The 14,115-nt window shown below is 43.7% G+C and overlaps 1 protein-coding gene across 1 annotated transcript; it reads right to left on the bottom strand.

The window, feature by feature from the left end:
• Positions 1 to 2,301: 2,301 nt before the first annotated feature.
• MRPL17 (mitochondrial ribosomal protein L17) lies at positions 2,302 to 3,737 on the bottom strand. The gene is made up of 3 exons (XM_002708772.5): positions 3,472 to 3,737; positions 3,175 to 3,243; positions 2,302 to 2,845 (listed from the first exon to the last, which is right to left on the bottom strand). The coding sequence occupies exons 1-3, from the start codon at positions 3,643 to 3,645 to the stop codon at positions 2,558 to 2,560; spliced, it is 531 nt and encodes a 176-aa protein (XP_002708818.1). The 5' UTR covers positions 3,646 to 3,737; the 3' UTR covers positions 2,302 to 2,557.
• Positions 3,738 to 14,115: the final 10,378 nt, after the last annotated feature.

Here is a 14,115-nt window from a genome sequence, read left to right as displayed (position 1 = left end):
TAAAGGTTAAACAGGATACAAATAACTATTTACTTTTGGGAACAATTATCAGACTAGCCAGGTTTAAACAGAAATAAGCATGAAAGTGATTATTTCAGCATAACTAGGACTTCACCTCTTAGGAACTCTAGGTACTGTTGTTTCTTAGTTGTTCTAATCCACAATCTCAGTGCCATTTCCATTCTACTGCCAGAACCCTGTTAGCACTGAGTAACTTGCCAATTTAACCTTACAACAGAACAAGGATTCCTACTGCCACAAATTTTATGCCTGTCTATCCTGAACCCATCAAAAGAAAGATGGAAATAACAGGACTGTCTTAGACTTGGATGTCTGGGAACCAATTCACAGTCAGGAACTATAATGCAATGTGGCAGATTCAAAGTAGTATAGAAACACTGTAGAAGTACCTAGTTTGACTATGAATTTAGGTTATGGGGGCAGAGGAGCTACTCAAATATAATTAGGTAGGTAAAAGTGGAAGGGTTCTCTGGGTGGTAGGGACTACATGAACTAAGAGGTAGTAAGGGTAGGTACACAGAGAAACAAGCCAAAAGAAGGGCTTCTGTGCTTCTGTAGAATTGAATGAGCCACAGGAGCTAGCAGGACATTAAAATGGTCAGGTTTCTATCATGACAGCTCTGCCTGGAGCAAGGCAAATCAGGGGGCAAGTGCAGTAATTCAGGAGAGCCATGCCTTAGATCGGTTTAGGAAAGGTGACTGTAGATTTAACAAAGATTATGGAAACAAAATCAATGTGGTCTGCTAATTCCACTGAAGATGGATGCTAAGGATACAGTCTGGTTTGGTGTTTCCTCTTAAAATTAGTGTTAAGACTACAATTTGTTATCTGCATATCTGCGTGTGTATGGGAGGCACTACTTTGTCAGTCCTACTGTTAAGAACCCAAGATGGAGAACCTTTGACAACGTGAGAGGGAACTCATTTTTCTTGGTCTCTTGGGTTTGGAATTTGGATGGACTTGAAGGAACATTCCACCGAAGTAAAAATTTGTCACTTACAGGCCAGATTTCTAATTTCTGATTCACTGCGGTTTATTTCCCTTGGGTTATCCCTGAGCTGTTAGCAAATGTTCTAGGATTCAGGTAATCTTATGTGGGCCAAAATATTACAGAGGAGGTAGTGTCCCTTGAGAATGTTGTGACAACAGCAGATTAGACTCTGAACTCCTTGATGGCAGAGGCTATTTCTTCTCTATATTCTAGTGTAAACAAGGGAAGAGTGAATTTAGATTTATTTGAAAAATGTTTTTAGTGTCTACTGCATTAAGTTTTCTGGCAATACTTCGTGAACACACTGGTAAAGGGAAAGAAGTAGAGAGCCACCTTTGGAGCAGCCAAGTTTCAGATTAGGGCACTTGTGGTAAAGTTACACCAGAATAATTCTGTTTCTGAAGTTCATGTCTTACCACTAGACCAGTGACCTCTCTCCTCTTACCCTTACTTATTAAACTCCAATAACAGTGGGCCAAACACTCTAACAGCTAAACTTCTTACCAGTCTACATGGGAAATAGCAACCATCAGGCCCTGCTGTAAGTGTTGAGGCCAGGAGGAGTAGCTCCCATTTAAGCCTTCTCATGAAGAGAAAGCAACCATCACCCTAGTTGCCTCTGAACAGAAGGGAGGAACAGCATGCCTGGGCCAAGCCCAGCTTCACAGTAATTAGTAGATATAAAGGAGTTCTCTGCTTCTCACGTTCCCAAGCCATTCTGAAGCCGGATTTCCTTTTTCTGAGTTCCCAGAGAGTCCCAGACTTGACAACAATAACAACTTCCAGGAAATTCCCAGTGAGTTTAACTTCCTAATCCTCCTTACTTCAACTCTCTCCTTTATCCCCTCCCCTCTCCACCAAGAGGAAAGAGCTTAATCTGAAATCCAACTTCCCCTGTTGAACGCCTCCACCCCTTTGGTCAGGGTAGTGGATAGCTGAGCTTTTACGTCTTCTCCTCTGAGGCTCATTCAGGAGTGGAGGGAAGCACGCGAGAGTAAAGTGGGAGCCTGCCGAGAAACAGAGGAATGGTGTCAGGGTCTCCTGAGGGTTCCTAGGAAAGTGGATTGACAAAGTTTCACTTGTAGATTTTACTGCCCCACCCATCAAAAGTAATCTTTCTCTAAGGAATCTAAACGGCTCACTCTCTATGCTGGGTGTCAAAACATAATCACCTTCAGGAGCAACACTGGAATTGTAAGATGTGTCCCATCTAAAATGGCATTAACAAAAATAAACTATACTAAACACACGGAACCCGAAACTAAGAATCAGAAAATCAAGCCATGAATTTACTATCTCAGGTAGATTGAGCATTTAGTTTTCATTCTCCAGAAACCTCAGAGGAAGAAGAAAAAAATCAATTTACATATATTCACGTTAAGGAATTTTATATACTGTGCAGGTCAAGGGCCAGAAGATTCTGGACCCCATTAAGATTGTCCATTCCAGAACTCTCACTCTAGGTCTTCTCAGACATTAATAAAAGAGCAGCAGAGGCCTGTAATCAGTGGCACCAATGAGAGCTGCAGACCCATCAGCCCCAGTTAGGTTCCTGGTGTTTGAGTTGTGTGGCAGCTGTGAATACTTGTTTCCTGGTTCAGCCTGAGGTCCTCCCGCAGTCCCTGCAGCAGCTGGTTTAGGAGTGTAAGGTTGCTGTCTCTGGGAGGCAGAGGCAGGGGTGGGAGGCAGTTCCCTTTATACTCGATCACAGCCATCTTGGCCCGATCCTGCTCACTCCGATTCGGGATTTGCAGCATTCTCGTGTAGCCCCCATTCTGATCTCGGTACCGAGGGGCCAGGACTTGAAACAGCTTTGGGATCAAGTCCTTCTCCTAGAGGGAGAATTATTCAGGAGAGAGTGGAGTCAGGTACAACTGCAGAGGCATTTAATTCTCAGCTACTCCCAAAGGTAGGGTCCAAACACATGTACACAGACCTCCCCCACGTCCCCCCCAAAGTATTACACAGAGGGGCCATTCACAGGTCATTCTGGCGTATGCGTAGTCGCACCGGGTTCAACTTAAGACACAAGTTTCCAATTTAGTTCCTAACAGTGGTCCACACGTCAGAGCTTAACTCTGCCCGGCCCCCTCCCTCCAACAATCCCCTCCTCTGAGGGAGCAAGCAGTGCATCTGGGAGGCAAAGACGGGTCACACTCACCGTGAGCCAGAAGTCAGCCATACGCATGGCTCGTTCGTTGGTGTCTCCCAGCTTCCCATAGTCGATGAGCTGCGAGGAGATGGCAATCAATTCATCCCGCCACTCAAGGGTCTTTAATTCAGGCCGCCCGCGACTACGCAGCCCTTACTCGTCTCCGGTTTGGGCTCAGTCTAGGATCCTACGTGATTCAGACTTGGGGAAGGGTTTACCAGAGCAGTCCAATTCCTCGCCAAATTCAGCCAGACCCCGCCCCTGCAGCCTAGACGCGCGCGGAGACAGGCCGGCCTCGCTCCTTACCTTCTCGGCGTAGCCCCTCATCTCGTCCACGCGCGCCCATGACGCCTCGATGCGTTCGTGTCGCACCAGTCCCGTGAGCAAGTTCCGCAACAGGTGAATGCGGGACTCGGGTCCCAGGCCCAGGCGGCGGAATACGCGGCCGTGGGAGACGGCGGCGGCGACCGACAACCGCATGTTCGCAGCGCCCCCGCCCCTCAGAGGCCGGAACTGGAAACGCCAGGGGAGGGGCCAGGCGGAGGAACGGCGGGGCGCATGCGCCGTCGCCCGGTGCGTGGCGGACGTGTTTGCGCATGAGCATCACGGAGTGCCTCGCTGGCAATCTGAGGAAGGGCGGAGGAGGGGAGTTGAGCTTTTCCCGAGGCGGAGAGCCGGGCGAGCGTCCCTCGCTGTGAGGGGGTGCTCCGCGGCGAGCCAGGGAGCGAGGCGCCACCTAGTGTGGCAAACGGCGGCCATCGGGTCCTCCTAAACGACGTGGCGGGGTTTAGACGGACGGGAAGCTCCTCCGCGGAGCGGCTAAGAAAGTGAGTGTCTGAGGGAGCCGCGCCTGGAGGGGTCGCGCTGCTGCGAGCTGACTGAGCGCGGGCCGCCGGTAGCAGTAATGGCGAAAGGAGTAACCAGGAAGCCCAGGAAAGAAACTCAGATAGTGAGACTTTTCTGTTGTTGAAGTAGTCATCGCAGTTAAAAATCCTAGCGCTAAAAGACAGAGTAATGGGCTAGCATTTTAGAATTACATCTCTGTATTTTTCGAAAGGGTAAAAGCATACTTACACATTATCTGTTCATGTACAATAACATTATAGTTTACTTTTGAATCTCAACTCTGCAAGTTTAATTTTTTGAAAAGTTTGATTCATTTAAATATTTGAAAGGCAGACGATGGGGCAGTGGGGTTTGGAGATTTGATGCGATGTGGAAGTTCCATCTGCTGGTTTACTCCCCAGTGGCCGCAATAGGCGGGTCTGGCCAGGCAGAAACCAGGAGCCAGGAACTCCAATGGGAGCCCCCATGTGTGTGTCAGGGTCCTAAGTCCTTGTGCTATCTCCCCTTGCCTTCCCATGTGAATTAGCAGGGAGCTGGGTGGGAAATGGTGCAGCAAGAACTCCAACCGGCTGCTCAGATATAGAATACCATCATCGTAACGGGTAGGTTAGCCATTGTGCCACAGTGTCAGCCCCACAACGTCTCCAAATTTACAGTGAGTATCAGTATTATTCTTTGTGGGTTGAACTGTCATCCCCCCACTTCTCCCACCCCCGGCCACCTCAGAATGTGACCTTATTTGGAAAGAGTCATTGCAGATGTAATCAATGACAGTAAGGTCATACTGAAATAGGAAGGACAGTTCATGAAAAATGGCGAGTTTGTAAAAAGAAGGCATTTGAAGAGTCAGACACACAGGGTGAAGATTGTCTGACAAAGACAAAGACATACAAGGAGAATGGCTTGTGACCATCAAGAGAGGGTTTGGCTATATAGTTGCAAGTGAAGGAATGGACTCCAAGGATTGCCAGGAAACATTTGAAGCTAAAAGAACATCATAGATCCGTCCCTAGATCTTTCAGAGAACATAACCTGTGGACACTATAATTTTTAACTTCTAACCTCCTGAGATGTGAGACAATAGATTTTGTTGTTTCAAGCCCCATGGTTGTTTTACTTTGTTATGGGGCCCTTCATAACTAATACATAATCATGTTCTTTAGACAGTGTAATTAATATTTGTCACTCTGCTTGTAGGTGACCAAATAACACTTAGTATTTTTTTTTTTATTTTGTAAGTTTTCTTTCACATGAAGCAAGAGATAGTCATAAGAAAAGTCATAAACATGGGGATGTTGGCAAGGATTTATACAAATCATACTTCACAGTAAATTTCAGAAGTTACCTTCTATATTATATGTTTTTTCTTTGGGAACCATTTGTGCAGTTTTCAAATATTTTCATAGTTGAAGAATTCAGTTTAGATATTTTCATGGAAAACTTCTAACTAGGAAAATTAAATTTCTAATTAGGAAAAACTTTTAAGGTTTTCTTCTGTAGGGGCCGGCACTGTGGCATAGTGGGTAAAGCTGCTGCCTTTAGTACCAGTATTCCATATGGATGCTGGTTTGAGTGCTGGCTGCTCCACTTCCAATCCAGCTCTCAGCTATGGCCTGGGAAAGGAGTAGAAGATGGCTCCTGTCCTTGGGCCCCTGCACCCACATGGGAGACCCAGAACTTCCTGGCTTCTGGCTTTGGGTGAGCCTAGCAGAAGTCAGAGAAAATCAACATTGGCATTGACATTTGATCTGTTATAGATGTATCACATGGTGAAAATAATTGAAGTATCAAACTGTTATCTTTTTTTTAAAAGATTTATTTATTTGAAAGCCAGAGTTATAAAGAGACAGAGAGAACGAGAGAGAGAGCGAGAGAGAGAGAGAGAGAGAGATCTTCCATCTACTGGTTCACTCCCCAAAGGAAGAAAATTATATCTATTTATATATTTTTTGCAAAATAAAGATGTTTATTTTCATTCCAAAAAAGTTTAAATCTAGTATAGTTTTTTTTTTTTTTTTTTTTTTTTTTGACAGGCAGAGTGGACAGTGAGAGAGAGAGAGAGACAGAGAGAAAGGTCTTCCTTTTGCCATTGGTTCACCCTCCAATGGCCGCCTTGGCCGGTGTGCTGCGGCAGGCGCACAGCGCTGATCCGAAGGCAGGAGCCAGGTACTTCTCCTGGTTTCCCATGGGGTGCAGGGCCCAAGCACCTGGGCCGTCCTCCACTGCACTCCCTGGCCACAGCAGAAAGCTGGTCTGGAAGAGGGGCAACCGGGACAGAATCTGGCGGCCTGACCGGGACTAGAACCCAGTGTGCTGGCGCTGCAAGGCGGAGGATTAGCCTATTGAGCCGTGGCGCTGGCCTGTATCTACTAGTTTTTCACATTAACTTCTACATAGAATTTTTAAAGAATATGTTAAAAAATAGTGATAATCTGAAACCTGCACACAGATGATTAAAACTCAGTGGTAATCATAGCAACTGTTTACATTATTTTATCATTTTATTTGAATGGCAGAGAGAGACAGAGTTCTTCCATCTGCTGGTTCACTCCTCAGATACCTGAAACATCTAGGACTGGGCCAGGTCAATGCCAGGAGCCTGGAATTTAATTCAGGTTTTTGGTGGAGGCATCATCTGCTGCCTCCCAGGGTGATATTAGCAGGATGCTGGATCAGAAGTGGAGGAGTCAGTACTCAAACTAGGCACTATGACATGGGTGGGATACAGGCATCCCAAGCAGCGTTGTAACCTCTACACCTAATGCTTGCTCTGGCAATTGTATAGAAATTAGACCAAGAGCACCAATTGGCGTCCCAGATGCTCCACTTCCGATCCAGCTCTCTGCTGATGTACCTGGGAAGGCGGTGGAGAAAAGCCAAGTCCTTGGGCCCCTGCACCCATGTGGGAGACCTGGAGGAAGCTCCTTCCTGGCTTTGGACCAGCCCAGCTCCAGCTGTTGTGGCCATCTGGGGAGTTAACCAGTGGATAGAAGATCTCTCCTTCTGTTTCTCCCTCTCTTTCTCTGTAACTTTGCCTTGCAAGTAAATAAATAAGTCTTTAGAAAATTAGACCAAGAAAACTTTTTTATTGAGGGTTATTATATCATTACATTAGAATTGTTGTAGGTATAAATGACAATAAAAAGCAGATTAACTTTTAGTTATTTTATTACTGTTTTAAAATCTTTGAAGACTGTTCAACTCCTTATTTCTGCACCCAAGTTGGACGGTATCCATCCTTCCTTCCTTCCTTCTTTTTTTTTTAATTTATTTATTTGACAGGTAGAGTTACAGATAGTGAGACAGAGAGAGAGGTCTTCCTTCTGTTGGTTCACCCCCCAAATGGCTGCCACTGCTGGAGCTGTGCCAATCTGAAGCCAGGAGCCTGTTGCTTCTCCTGGTCTCCCATGTGGGTGCAGGAGCCCAAGCTCTTGGGCCATCTTCCACTGCCCTCCTGGGCCACAGAAGAGAGCTGGACTGGAAGAGGAGCAATCAGGACTAGAATCCGCTGCCCATATGGGATGCCGTCGCTGCAGGCAGAGGATTAGCAAAGTGAGCCATGGCGCCAGCCCCCTCCCCCCCCTTCCTTCCTTCCTTCCTTCCTCCCTTCCTCCCTTCCTCTTTTTCTTTCCTTCTTTCTTCCTTTATCTCTTTCTCTCCTTCCTTTCTCCCCCCTCCCTCCCTCCCTCTTTCCCTCTCTCCCTCCCTCCCTTCCTCCCTCCCTCCCTCCCTCCCTCCCTCCCTCCCTCCTTCCTTCCTTCCTTCCTTCCTTCCTTCCTTCCTTCGAGAAGGAGAGACAGAGAAAAAGGTCTTTCATCAGCTGGTTCACTCCTCAAATGGATGCAATGGTCAGAGCTAGGCTGGTCCAAAGCCAGGAGCCAGGAGCTTCTTCCTGGTCTCCCATGTGGGTGCAGGGGCCCAAGCACTTGGGCCATCTTCTGTTGCTTTCCCAGGCCATAGCAGAGAGCTGGATCAGAAGAGGAGTAGCTGGGACATGAACCAGCACCCATATGGGATGCCAGCATCACAGGCCAAGGTTTATCCTACTATATCACAGAGCTGGCCCCTGTTCTCACTTTGCAACCTGTGTTACTCACTAGCTCTGAGTGTCCAGCTGACCCTCCAGGGAAGGTACTCAGAATGGATCTATCTGAGTATTCTGGCTGAACTAGGACTTGTAGCAACTCTGATGAATCCGAGTCCAGGTTGAGCCCCTGAGGAGGTGTTGGTGGTAACTATAGTCAGTTTCTCAGAGTGAGAAAAGCAATCTCAAGCAATGTTTTGTGAGTCTGCTGAATAAGATCCCAATCTTCAGAAGAATCTTTGGTTGTTTTTCATAACCTTTGCTGGAAGAAGAGGGTTGTGTCTGCCCACACCACTGCAGAGAATCCCTGACTGCTTACATCCTATTCTTTTTTTTTAATTTATTTATTTACCTGAAAGAGTTACACAGAGAGAGAAGGAGAGGCAGAGAGAGAGAGGTCTTCCATCCCCTGGTTCACTCCCCAGATGGCCTTATTGGCTGAAGCTGTGCAAATCCAAAGTTAGGAGCCAGGAGCTTCCTCCAGGTCTCCCACATGTGTGCAGGGGCCCAAGCACTTGTGCCATCCTCTACTGCTTTCCCAGGACATAGCAGAGAACTGGATTGGAAGTGGAGCAGCTGGGACATCCTATTCTGTGGAAGCTTCTCTGAGGCAGTGCTCTGGAAGTCAATCTAGGGAACTCAGTATTCAGTTAGGGATTTAGTGGTGATTCTGGTAAGCAGTTGTTGATTGGGCCCCAAAACAATTACTGATTTTATTCCTTAAATCTTGATCTGGGAAGAGTTGTACAAATTACAGCCTGTCTCTAGTACCTGATAGATTGATGATCGTATTAAGCTTAGTTAAAATGAGTTTTTCACAATAAGAGTCACTAGGTTATTTAGGATAACAACAAATTAAAATACATCTCAAAGAGAAACAAGAGACCTTATAAAGCTGTTGAATATAGAAAATAAGCTCCTGATATACATTCAACAAAAGCAAGATGGTCTAGGGCTGCAGACAGACACAGAATTTGGATAGAATCAGCATAACCCTCTATGGTTATATTTCACTCTGGAAATGGTGACTAGTTGTTTCTAACTTGGTTCCCTCTCTTAATGTGGTGTTCTTGCCCCTCCCTGCTTCATTTCCTTGTATTATTAGTGAGATCCACTGCCTGCTGTTGAAATTATAAGGTCTTTCAAGGTCAGGGAGAGACTCTGACTCATGCATCTCATCTCCTTTCTCTTCGCCTCCACCCCCAAGCTAGCACTGTGCTTTTCTGTTCATAAGTCTTTCAATACAAATTTGTAAAAAAGAGCTTGAGAAATAGAACTTTGAATTTTTTGTCTGTGTCCCTTGATAATTTCACCTTTACTTGCAGCAGTTATTTATCTTCTTTTTTCCATCTCTTTCTCCTTTTCTTCTTCTCATTCTTTTCCTTCTCCTCTTCCTTCTTTCTCTCTCTTTCCCTCCCTCCCTCCCTCTCTCCCTCCATTCCTTCCTTCCTTCACTCCTTCCTTCAACTGATTTATTTGAATGGCAGAGTTGCAGAGAGTTGGGGAGGAGAAAGAGAGAGAGAGAGAGAGAGAGAGAGAGAGATCTTCCCCCTGGTGGCTCACTCCCTAAATGGCTGCAACAGCCCAGGCTGGGCCAGGGTGAAACCAGGTGCCAGGGACTCCATCCTGGTCTGTCATGAGGGTAGCAATGGCTCAAGTACTTGGGCCATTTTCCACTGCTTTCCCAGTTGCATTAGTAGGGAGCTAAATCAGAAGTGGAGCTGCCTGGACTCAAGCCAGTGCTTCTAGGGGATACCAGCATTGCAGTAGGCAGTTGAACCTGCTGTACCACAATGCTGGCCTTCCTTTCTCTTTCATTTGATAGCTATTTATTCATAATTTATTGTATGGCTAGGCCACATTGCTTAATAACTAGCTTTCTCTCTTTTTTTTTAAGATTTATTTATTTGAAAAGCAAAGTTACAGAGAGGCAGAGGCAGAGAAAGAGAAAGAGCGAGAGGTCTTCCATCCACTGGTTCACTCCCCAAATGGCTGCAACAGCAGGAGCTTCACCAATCTGAAGCCAGGAGCCAGGAACTTCTTCTGGGTCTCCCACATGGGTGCAGGGGCCCAAAGACTTGAGCCATCTTTCACTGCTTTCCCATGCCTTAGCAGAGAACTGAATCAGAAGTGGAGCAGTTGGGACTCTGACTGGGACCCATATGGGATTCTGGCACTGCAGGCAGTGGCTTTACCTGCTGTGCCACAACGCCGGCTCCTAAACTAGCTTTCGTCCTATCTCCACACCAGGTGTCACTAATTTTGCCTCTTTGTGGTGAATGCTTGTCTCTGAGACCTTTTACTACTGGTTCTGAATTATTAAAAAGATCACTCCAGCTCCCTTCTTCCTATAAAGCAGAACTCAGTCTGGATTACTTGTAAAGCGTCTGATTTGATTTTGTATTGTATCTTTTCTCTGAACCTAGCTGACTTTTTTTTAACCACTGCATATTAGTTCTTTTATTTTTTGCTTACCCATTTTAGAAACTCTTGAATAAAGTAAATGTTGGAGAATAGACACATCAGAGGAGACAGTAACTGTAAACTGGATTAATTTGGAAGGAACCTTGCTGATCATTCAGTCTAACAATTCTGTTGTTGGTGGTGCTTTTTGGCCAAGACAGACAAATCCTATTCTGAGAATAATGTTTTTTTTTGAAAGCTTTTATTTAATGAATACAAATTTCATAGGTACAGCTTTAGGAATATAGTGGTTCTTCCCTTGATACCTGCCCTCCCACCCCAATTCCTGTCCTACCTCCTACTCCCTCTCCCATCCCATTCTTCATTAAGCTTCATTTTTAATTAACTTTATATACAATAGACCAACTCTATACTAAGTAAAGATTTCAACAGTTTGCACCAACACAGACATACAAAGTATAAAGTACTGTTTGAAGACAAGTTTTACAGTTAATTCTCATAGTACAAGTCATTAATGACAGAGGTCCTACATGGGAGAATAATGTTTTTTAAAGTCTAAAATGCAATATGAAGGATTAAAACTGAAACTAATTATATTGTTATCAGGATATTTTAAAAAATCTCCTAATTGGTGATATAATATGCGGTGTTTTGCTAATGCATTAAATAATAAGATCTAGTTGTGGGTATAGTAAGTACTATAATTTTTCAAAATAGTGATGAGTATAAATGATATTTGAAACATTTATAATTAATATAGTACAAAATTATCTGTGATTTTTACTGGTGAAGTAATATTGCTACTAATACTATTGTGATTTTCTGCCTATATATAAATTGAAGAAGATGTTACATTCAGTCAACCTTTTGTAACAGGTCAGTGAAAATAAAGGCAAGTTGTTTTTTTTTTTTTTGTGATCCAAAGTCATGTGTACCATGGATTTTATTTATTTACTCTTTGTATGTGTGTGGCCTCCAGGTTAAAGGCATCTGAGTTATTGTGTAGATGAGGAAACTAAGGAAGGTCTCTGTGAAAAACATTGAGATTTTATTCTTGGAGAGAGGACAATTACATTTGAATTCCACTGTAGCTCAGTAATGAGTATCTTTAGTACTTCTACCCCCACTGCCATCTCCATTTCCAATTGCTTTAATTCATTCAATAAATATGTATTGAAACTTACCACATCAAGCCATGAGGTATGCACACCTGCAGGAGAGTACATACTGACTTTCTGGGGGATGCATGAGTAATTTAACAGATTTCTTCCAGGTCCGCAACTTTCATGTTTCTTTTCCAAAATGGATCAACTCAAGAACATGTCTGTAGTAGAAATAACCTTTGTCTTTCTCTCCCACCTCCTCTTCCACACTGACCTTTCTCTCATTTTAAAGAAGAAAGCCATTTCTTTGCCCATCTACAATCTCATGATCATACATTGTTCTTACTAAAATTCCAGGGGATCAAGCAAAGCAATGTGTCAAAATATTGGAGTCTGTGAAGTCTCCTTTTCCATGCTTTAACATGATTTTTTAAAAAAATTATTTTATTTATTTTAAAGGCGGAGTTACAGAGAGAGGTAGAGCCAGAGAGAGGAGAGAGAGAGAGAGAGAGATCTTCCATTCCACTGGTTCACTTTCCAAATGACACAATGGCCAGAGCTGAGCCGATTGAAACCAGGAGCCAGGAGTCTCTTCCGGGTCTCCCAAATGGGTACAGGGGCCCAAGGAGTTGGGCTATCTTCCACTGCCTTCCCAGGCCACAGCAGAGAGCCAGATCAGAAGTGGAGCAGCCGGGACTCAAACGGGCGCCCACATGGGATGCCAGCGCCGCAGGCTGGGGCCTTAACTCACTGTGCCACAGCGCTGGCCCCATGATTTTTGTTAAGAATAACATTTAGCATCAGAGGGGAGCAAGAATTGTAATTTTTATTTAATGACCCCATTTCTTTTAATTACTGACAATTATTGAAACAAATGATCCAACAAAAACATAATTCCTAAAGTTTTGCTGAGAAAACCATAAGATTATTGATAAGAAATATTGAAAATGATGCTGTCTGATTTCATCCATGTGACAGATTTATGGCAACATCATGTACATTCATCTAATATATCTTTGAATTTGAATAGTTATAACTTATAAAAATACTGATGGGAGATAGAATTTTCTGTAATGTGTTTCTTCTGAGCACTTCATTACTTTTAGTAATGAGAAAAATCTTAATGAACATTTTCATTTATGTAGTTATTAGTTGTAAATTTCATATAATTTCAGGAATTAGGAAAATAAAATTTTGTATTTATTTCCAACAGAGTAATGTTGTGTATAAGAAGAGAAACAATATGGAACAGAGATAAGTTAATTATGAACATTTATTCAGACCCATAAGAGAAACATTTTTACTAACTTAAAAAAAATCTTCATTCTGATAAAATTTGCATATATAATAAGTTTCATTCATTAGCTTTTGATTAAGGTTTGGATTTTGTAAATACATATTCTTTTTTAAAATCATAATTAAAGTCATTTAGTTGTAACTCTTGAATTAATTTTCTGGTCATTTATTCATTCCTGCCTTCTAGTTAAGAGATTTAGATTAGCTTTACTTGAGTATATATTTTTTTTAAGATTTATTTATTTGAAAGAGTTACAGAGAGAAAGGCAGACACACACACACAGACACAGAGAGAGAAAGAGAAAGAGAGAGACAGAGATAGCTTCCATTTACTGGTTTACTCCCCAGATAGCCACAATGGCCAGGGCTGGGCCAGGCCAAAGACTGAAGCTTCATCTGTATCTCCCATGTGGGTGGCAGGGACGCAAGTCCTTGGTTTGTCTTCTGCTGCTTTTTTTTTTTTTTTTAATTTACAACATCATACAGATTCTGTGTCCAATGTCCTTTGCAGAAAGGTTGCTTCAGAATTTGGCATGAACCATACCACTGTATTCATGAGCACGAGTTACCTTTTCCAGAGTACTTTGCTTTTGTTAGGTTTGTCACCAGGAATCAGTGTGTTATTCTTTGCTTTGTACACTTAAGAACATCTCTTGCCCAGGTAGAATTTATTTTTGTCTCAAGAATAAACATTCTCAATTTTCAATTTTAATTTAATTTAATTTTTTTTAAGGTAAACAAATTTCATGTAATTTGTATATAGAGATCTAGGAACATAGTGATACTTCCCACCCTACCTTCCCTCCCATCCTTGTACCTACCCTTCCTCCTCCTCCCTCTTATTCACTAGATTTTTTAAAAGATTTGTTTATTTACTTTAAGGGCAGAGTTACAGAGAGGCAGAGAGAGAGAGAGAGAGAGTGAGTCTTCCATCCACTGGTTCACTCCCCAGATGGCTGCAACGGCCAGATCTGCACCAGGAGCCAGGAGACTTCTCCAGGTCTCCCACATGGGTTCAGGGGCCCAAGGACTTGGGCCTTCTTCTACTGCTTTCCCAGGCCACAGCAAAGAGCTGGATTGGAAGTGGAGCAGCCAGGACTCGAATTGATGCCCACATGGGATGCCGGCACTGCAGGCGGCAGCATTACCTACTACAGCACAGCACCATTTCCCCTTTTTTCCTTTCAGAGAAAAGTA

This window comes from Oryctolagus cuniculus, chromosome 1 (genome assembly GCF_964237555.1).
Source record: "Oryctolagus cuniculus chromosome 1, mOryCun1.1, whole genome shotgun sequence".
Lineage (NCBI taxonomy): Eukaryota > Metazoa > Chordata > Mammalia > Lagomorpha > Leporidae > Oryctolagus > Oryctolagus cuniculus.
The sequence above is the reverse complement of the archived record's forward strand: the minus strand, read 5'-3'. Positions and strand labels throughout refer to the sequence as shown.

Coding starts and splice junctions, on each gene's coding strand:
- MRPL17 (XM_002708772.5), bottom strand. CDS start 3,645: ATGCGGTTGTCGGTCGCCGCCGCCGTCTCCCACGGCCGCGTATTCCGC. Junction 3,244..3,471: donor TGAGGGGCTACGCCGAGAAG/GTAAGGAGCGAG, acceptor ATCTCCTCGCAG/CTCATCGACTATGGGAAGCT. Junction 2,846..3,174: donor TGGCTGACTTCTGGCTCACG/GTGAGTGTGACC, acceptor TTCTCCCTCTAG/GAGAAGGACTTGATCCCAAA.